This window comes from Camellia sinensis, chromosome 13 (assembly GCF_055761805.1).
Source record: "Camellia sinensis isolate YWXY chromosome 13, ASM5576180v1, whole genome shotgun sequence".
Taxonomy (NCBI): Eukaryota; Viridiplantae; Streptophyta; class Magnoliopsida; order Ericales; family Theaceae; genus Camellia; species Camellia sinensis.
The window spans coordinates 128,984,385-128,993,028 of record NC_138973.1 but is presented as its reverse complement, the minus strand read 5'-3'; the positions used below and the strand labels follow the sequence as shown (position 1 = coordinate 128,993,028).

Sequence of the window (8,644 nt, the reverse complement as noted above, 5' to 3'; positions counted from 1 at the left end):
TCTCCACCCCTTGATCGACGACGGCAATCCCGCCACCAGCCCTTTCGCTGCTGCTGCCTGCAGAGTGACCCAAGTCTCTTGCTGCCCTGAGGCCTTGTAGCACGCGAAGAATTCGTCCACTGTTGTGGCCACCCCTTCGTTCACCTTCGGCCAGGCACTTGCACAGGACAGCAAGATCTTCCATGCGTTGGGCATTAGTTGGCCCGGCGCCACCTCCAAACGATTTAGGACATCTACTACCACCTGCGGCAGGGGCAGCCTCAGTCCTCCTTTCAATGCCTCCTCATAAAGGGCAAACTGCCCTGGCCTGGCATCGGATGGCCTCTCCGTCGACATCGGCAACGACAACTCTATTTTGGCAGGCACCTGGTATTTTTCGCGAACAACCTCCAAATCCGCTGCAGTAACCGTTGATTTATCTACCTTTGTATGCCAGTGGTCTGGTTCTGCCTGGTTGATTGGCTTTGCAGCTGCTATCATGGTGGAACTGTGGGATCGTGCAACCAACTCCCCCACCCTCTCCATCCTATATTGCTATGCTAACTACACTGCATCATCATCGCTCAGTGGATCCACCCTAACAGTCACAGCTTCTTCTTGGGCCATTTCTATGGTATGCCTGCGAATCGCTTCCGATGCAAGTGCAAGGAAATCAAAAAAGTGCTGCAGAGGTGTATCGTGAGCAACAAATGAAGTAACACTTGGAATGTTTTGGTTCTTTGTAAACAAGTAGGTGAATCGAATGATGCCAAAAGCCCACGGTTTTCCCGTATTCCAAGGAGCCCAGTTAATTTTTGCCAGTTTGAAAACTTTTCAAATCATCTGCCAAAACTGTCTTTTCAACACCCACAATGACATACCATTTCATTTCTACTTCAACGCCTAATCTCCTCCCACGAGATGTTGCTACGTGCACGACCACAATTCACTGTCCCCCCTTACCTCGTTTTTTCCACTTCAAATCACCACGTGACACGCCGCCTATTGAGCGTCGCGCCCCTTCCACTAGGCCAACCCCTGCGGTCGGCCCCCCCTTCAGGTCGGCCATCCCACTCGGTCACCCCTTGCGGTCGGACCACCTCAGGTCGGCCCTCCTCGCGGTCGGCCCTCTCTCGTGGTCGGCCCTCCCTCGTAGTCGGCCAACCCTCGCGGTCGACCCTCCTCGTGGTCGCCCCTTCCTTTCGGCCCCCTTCACGGTCGGTCCACCTCACGGTCGGCCCACCCCCTCGGTCACCTCTACCGGTCGACCCCCACCTCACCATTCCCTGGCATTCTCATTCCCTTCATTTGTATTCCCTTAGTTGAACTAAAGCTGCACTCGGGAATGGGGGACTACTGACGTGGCTAAGCCTATAGAGGCCATAGCCCACTATAAACAACCCAAGCCCATCACTTCAAGCCTAGTACATAACCCAGCTGGGGGAGTCCAGAACATTTGGAACCCTGCATGGCACAAAGAGCCAATGACATTCAGACACGTAGCAGGTGAAGGGCGACCCACATCAGCAGACAAAGATCTGCAAAGTTATTGCCACGGCACATCACCATTAATGCGGCCCATCACAACATTTATTACGACAACACCTCTCCGTCGGAACAGGACCCCCTTACCCTAAATAAGGTAAGCTACAGCATAGACTTTCGGCGAGGAGGGCAGGTCGGAAGGGACAACGAAATGATTACCAAAGGAATTAAGCAAACGTTGAAGACAAGAAGAAGGTTAAGCTTTTTATCTCTAATCTCTCCCTCTATACTCTACTTCTCTTCCTAACTTGCTCGTCAGAGGGTTCACTGGGGGACTACCCCGTTCCCTGTTGAACTTGCTTGCAGGTTATCCGGTGTGCTTGATCATTTGGACTTGGGCTTGAGGAGCTTGGACCAGTCCGATCCATTCACTGGGACAAACTGTATTATCACTTACAATTGGCGGCTTTGTGTAACAAAATTTTCAAACTATCACTTAAAATCGAAAGACAGTTTGAAAATTTTGTGACTTTGTTATTGTGAGGATTGTGGTTAAAAATTAACAATTAGCGTCCTTTTTTAGTAGTGTTAGATGAAAAATGCCATTAACTCTCACAAGACCTATCGGATAATAAGTCCATCTATTAGAATCTATACATATGTCCCCCTTTAAAAGTACTACAACCATACTCTTTATTTTTATTAGCTAGAATATAAAAATGTAACTATTTATTTTGCATAATTCTTTTTTTTTTATTTATTTGTTTATGTACTCTAGCACTAATATTTATTTTATCTATTTATATTCACAAATTGTTTAAAGAATCTCCTAAAACTTTTTAAATGTAATTAACACTGAAGAATTTTATTAAAATAATTATCATAATAACTAAAATAATTATCATAATTAATATTGAAATTTTTTATCTATTTATATTCATAAACTTTTTATTAAAATATGAGAATACTAATTATAATTACAATAATTAATAGATGTCATTTAAAAAGTCTTTGGGTGCTCTCTAAGTTGAAAAATCTGAGGGAGGTTTTAGATTTTTCACGCTAGTATCGGAAAAAATAAATAAATCAATAAAACAAACAACTCCGGTTGGTAGCTCGAAATATCAGAGGGTCGAATGGCTCGAAATTCCAAAACGACGTCGTTTTAGACTTTTTTTGTATTCTCTTACCGGTAAGAGAATATTTTCGACCCATCACTTTCGAGCTACCAGTCATTTTCCTAAAACAAAACAAAATAAAAAGTCTATCCCACAAACACTATTTTATTATTGGGTAAATTACAAAAGTTTCTGTTTAATATAGATTTTCTCCTCGCATTTGATAAATTACATTATTTTTTATGAGATTTGTAATCTCATTATAAATTAGTCATTAGATTGCTAATGTCATGTCCTAAAACTCTCTAAATGATTATTTTGCTCTTTTCCTTCCTATTTCTTCTTGCTATCATCATGAGTACGTTTTATAATTTTTTATCATTAAATTCTAACTGAATATATTTTTATGGATAATTTACGCTGACACCTCTGAAGTTTATATTTACTACAGTTCTCCTCCTCATATTTTAGAAATTACATCTCTTTCCCTGAGGTTTAAAGTTTCATTACAGATTCTCTCCTCAGCAATTTAACTTTTTTAAATACCAAATTTTAAAGTTTCATTACAAATTCAATTTTTTTGTGAGTTAAACTAAAGAAGATGATTGATATTTTTTAAAATGACATAAATAAAATATCTATATTATTTTATTATTTTATATGTATAAAGATTAAGTGATAAATATATTATTTTAATCTAATAAAAATAAATATAATTTTTTAACTATAAAAAAAAATCTATATTAAACAGAAATTACGCTTTATTATTTATTTTTGAACGACATCCCACAAAAGACTATAGGGTTGGTTTGGCAAGGGCTCATTGAGCTTTTTTGGCTCAACGAGTCATAAAAGACAGAATAGGCTCATGAGCCACAACAGACAAAATATCACATCTAATCTCATAATCATTACATTCTTCTCTCACAAAAAAAATAAAAAAAATCAAAAAATCAAAAACCCTACCCAAACCAAACTTTTGAGCCCAGTCTCGTACAATTAAAAAAGCAAAAAAGTCAAAAAAAAAAAAAAAAAAAAAGTAAACCTACCTCTTAAACGGAGGCTTATAAACACGCGGTTTCGTGCTGTCGTTACTCTGTTCCTTTCGTATATGAACAGAGCACGAGATAGAAACGCAATGCTTTACTCTGCATGTCTATAGAGAGAGAAAGCTGTATATACAGAGAGAGAGAGAAGAAAGTCTGCTAGCACCGCCGTGATTGTTTTGCTGGATCGAATCAAACCCACCTTGCCCCAACTCCTCCTCAACGACGACCACCACCACCGCCGTCGCAAGCACTACACTGATCAGTTGTTTCTTCGTGAGGTTGGACCTTTCTGTTTGCTTTAGATCTCAACACAATTATACAGATCTAGATCATCTCAAATGATAACTCTTTAATTCTCCATCAAAGACTCAAAGAAACTGATCAGTTTGATATAGGTCAGAAAAAGTTGGAGTTGTGGTGATGGCACCGAGCACGATTCGGAAGGCGATTGGGGCGGTGAAGGACCAAACGAGCATCAGCATCGCGAAAGTGGCCGGAACTGTAGCGCCAGAGCTGGAGGTCTTGATCGTGAAGGCGACGAGCCACGACGACGAACCAGCAGATGAGAAGTACATTCGGGAGATTCTTCATCTCACTTCGTATTCCAAACTCGGCTATGTCAATGCATTTGTGTTTTCAATTTCGAAGCGGCTGAGCAAAACACGTGATTGGATTGTTGCTGTAAAGGCCTTAATTCTCGTCCACAGAATGTTGATAGATGGAGATCTAGTTTTAGGGCAAGAGATCATGTATGCCAGCCGAAGGGGTACTAGGGTTTTGAATATGTCCGATTTTCGCGATGAGGCACACTCCAATTCTTGGGATCATTCGGGTTTTGTCAGGACTTATGCTTTGTACCTTGATCAGAAGCTTGAATTCATAGTGTATGAGTTGAAATCGAGCCTTGATGATCGGAGGCGAAACAATGATGCTTATGGGAATGGAGATTTCAAAGATGAGGATAGTTATGGGACAACTAGGAGGTCGTCGTGGTCTTATGGTGATTTGAATGAGTTCGCAGGGAGAGAACAGAGAAGAGAGGCAACCCCGGTTAGGGAAATGAAGCCCGAGAGGGTTTTGGAGAAGTTGAATCAGTTGTTGAGGCTTCTTGATCGGTTCTTGGCTTGTAGGCCCACTGGGGCGGCCAAGAATAGTAGGATGGTGCTTGTTGCACTCTACCTTGTTGTGAAGGAGAGTTTTAGGCTTTATGCTGATATATGTGAGGTTTTGGGGGTTTTGTTGGATAGGTTTTCGGAGATGGAGTATGCAGATTGTGTTAAGGCTTTCGATGCTTATGTTAATGCGGCAAAGATGATTGACGAGCTTGTGGCATTTTATAGTTGGTGCAAGGATATAGGGGTTGCAAGATCATCAGAGTGCCCTCAAGTGCAAAAAATTACTGATAAGCTTTTGGGGACACTCGAGGGGTTTTTGAAGGAAAGAGCAAATAGGCCGAGGAGTCCTGAGAAAAGTAGGGAAGATAGTTCGTCAGTTGCGAAAGAGGAGGTAGTGCAAGATTCGAATGAGATAAAGGCACTTCCTGCACCGGAGAATTATGCTCCTCCACCGCCACCTGAACCACAACCACAGCCACAACCTCAGCAGGTGGCGGAGGACTTGGTCAATTTGAAGGATGGAGTGTCTGCTGAGGATCAGAGCAACAAATTGGCATTGGCGTTGTTTTCTGGGCCACCCACCGCCAATGCAAACAGCTCATGGGAAGCCTTCCCGACAAATGGAGAGCCTGAAATGACCTCAGCCTGGCAAACACCGGCAGCTGAGAGTGGTAAAGCGGATTGGGAATTGGCATTGGTTGAGTCTGCTAGTAACCTCTCAAAGCAGAAAGCTGATTTAGCCGGTGGTTTTGATCCATTGTTGTTGAATGGCATGTATGATCAGGGAGCAGTGAGGCAGCATGTAAGCAATACTCAGCTGAGCGGTGGGAGTGCTAGTAGCGTGGCATTGCCTGGGATGGGTAAGAGAGCAACGCCAGTGCTTGCATTGCCTGCCCCGGATGGTACAGTCCAAGCGGTGGGGCATCAAGACCCCTTTGCAGCATCACTATCAGTGCCGCCTCCTGCATATGTGCAGATTGCGGATATGGAGAAAAAGCAGCATATGCTTGTGCAGGAACAACAAATTTGGCAGCAGTATGGAAGTAGTGGGATGCAAGGGCAAGTGGGTTTGGCCAAGATTGCCAGTGGCGGCGTGGGTGGCGGTTTTTATGGCCCGGGTTCACAACCAATGATGATGCCTTATGGAATGGCACCAGTCACCGGCATGGGACAACCTGGAGGTTAACTCTCCACACCCTACTGAACTGGCTTTTGTGTATGCCATTGTGTTTGATTTGTGTACTTACTATTTGCATAAGAGTGAGTAGAAGAAAATTATAGAGGCCATACTACCAGCAGATGAGTGTTTCATATAGTTTCACTTTGTTTTGGTTGTATCTTGGCACAGTTGATGATTACATAATCATAAAATTATTTTCATTTTTGGCTCACTTTGTCATCTAGATTGCTTCTGGGTTCAGGCAAAAGTTTTATTATAGCCTCACCAAACTGGTGGGGGATCAGATTCCAAGATGTTTGATTGTGTTTCGTTTTCATGTTTTTTGGAAACATATACAAAAACTTTGAAAACGCTGATTGTTTTCATTATGTACAAATATATTTTTTGAAAATTCAAAAACAATTTTTTAGTGTTTCCCAAAGAATAGATTGTTCAAGTTTTTATTTATTTATTTATCCTCCCAAAACAGCTGTTGGAAACAATCTGTCAAAAAAGTTTTTTTATGTTTTATGAATATAAAACAGAAAACGAAGACACAATCAAAATTGCTTGTTGCAGACGTTGGATGAGGAGAATAGGTCAACCCAATACTCCAATTACCTCCACTGACTTAGTCCTTGATTGCATTTGGTTCTGTTGGCCCATTTTGACCTGACCTATTCATATTTGTAGCAAATTCTACTAGAAACTCTTGACCCCTTGTGTGTTTGGATAAAATATCCAACACAATCTGCGGCGTTTGGATGTCACAGGATATTTTCTATATATAAATATCAATAGATTACATATGAAATTGTAAATGATTGGCCAAAATTATATGCTAATCTGACAATCTTTCCTTTGAATGTCATTGTGCTGTGAAATATGAATAATGCTTGGCACCCCTTTTGGGGGTCACCCCTCACCCCCTTTGTCACGTGGCGGGTGGTGATTGGAGGAGCAGGAAAAAGAAGAAAAAGAAAATATAACTAATGAGAGAGAGAGGGGGTCAAAGGGGTGGGAGAAAAAGGGGATGAATCATTGTTGGTGAAATATATAATATTAAGCAACTTGACGATATTGAATGGATGTTTGACTATTCAACTAAAGGCTTCTTTTGAATTGAAGAAAGTAAATCAATTGAACCAGGATACGTGGCGTGAGATTTTGAATTTAACTCTTATGAACGTGGGTGAATTTACATAAGCTTCAGGGGGTCAGGTTTTTCTTGAGTTTTGATTTTTTTATTTTATTTTTTTACATATGTATATGAAGAAAATATTTTAAAGAAAAAATTTATATGAAAATAATATTTAGAATTAAATTTCAATGATATTTTTTTAATTATGAAATCATAGTAATTGTTTTTATTAAAAATAAAGTGATCACAAGAAGTCACATTATTATATATAAAAATTATGTGAAAAATCTTAATACAACGTTGATATTGACATGCAAATATATTTAATCTTGCTATGCATATGCAAAAAACATTAAATTGTTAGTTACGTTTGACATGTAGGGTTCACTCTCCATAGGTTTATTTATTATTGGTTTCTAATATCACATAATAATGATGGTGTGAAATAACAATTATATTGAATTTTTACTCAAATTTGTATAAAAAATTTATTTTATCGTTATGTAATTTATTTTAAGACATATATGTATATATATATATATCATTTTTTTATATTGTCTATGATACATTAATTAATCTTTTCAATCTTTTTCAAGGTCAATCATAAAATTTCATGTGAAATACTTTTCTAATAATTTATTTAAGTTTTTGGCTTTAATATTAATTCAAAAATTATTATTTTCTTATTATTGTTGGTTATGTGGAAAAAAAATAAATATTGAAAGTGCCCCCCTCTAATTTAATTTCATAGCTTCCCATTGCCTGTGGGGAGAAATTTGATACCCGTTGTGGTAGTAGTTTATTTCTCCTCTATTATGACAGTTGTATCTAGCTAGTAGTGGTTGTTTGGCTTAGGTTTAGGCTTGGTGGGCTTAATATATTAATTGTGTTAATACTTTATTGACTTTCGAATTATGATGAGTTAGTAGTCTGTTTGATAATATAAATATCTTACTTTGACCCCTCGTCCCAAAAAAGAATAATACTATATGCACCAATTGATATACCAATTAATATACTACCAGATGATGTGACATGATTTTAGAGATTTTTGATATTTGTAATTTGTATAATGGATGAGTTTAGTTATAATGTCATAACATATGTTAGTACATTAGTTAGTATAATAATTGATACGTATAACACCACTGAAAAAGAAGAAAAAAAAAATCATCATCTAGAAGGTGGAAATTATGGACAAAATTAGTTTCGTTAAATGGATTCACCTTTTGTTTATCATATAAACTTATAAAATTAAGTTTTGAAAAATGGTATATAAGTCCTCTTTTCAAACATATTTTATAAGCCTAATGATATGTAAATGATATAATTAATGGATGAGTAGAAAAAATATCAGAGAGAATATTACCTTAATATGTTAATTGATTACCATATCACTGGATTTAAAAATTAGATCTAATTTTTTATTTTAAATAGTAATACTCTTAAGTATTGGCTCGGGTTTGTCTAAAAAAATGAACTGAAAGGTGTTGTTAGGCTGTGTGGACCTTTTATGAGACTCATTTTCACGATTTAAATCGTTCATCTTGTCAAATTTTATGTGTAGATTATTTATACAAAAAATTAGATTGATCCGA

General features: G+C 38.5%; 1 protein-coding gene across 1 annotated transcript; it reads left to right on the top strand.

Moving 5' to 3' along the window:
• The first annotated feature begins 3,675 nt into the window (after positions 1–3,675).
• Positions 3,676–6,137, top strand: LOC114264500 (putative clathrin assembly protein At2g25430). The gene is made up of 2 exons (XM_028205133.2): positions 3,676–3,909; positions 4,027–6,137. Exon 2 carries the CDS (start codon positions 4,052–4,054, stop codon positions 5,930–5,932), a length of 1,881 nt encoding a protein of 626 aa, XP_028060934.2. The 5' UTR covers positions 3,676–3,909; positions 4,027–4,051; the 3' UTR covers positions 5,933–6,137.
• The last annotated feature ends 2,507 nt before the right edge of the window (positions 6,138–8,644 follow it).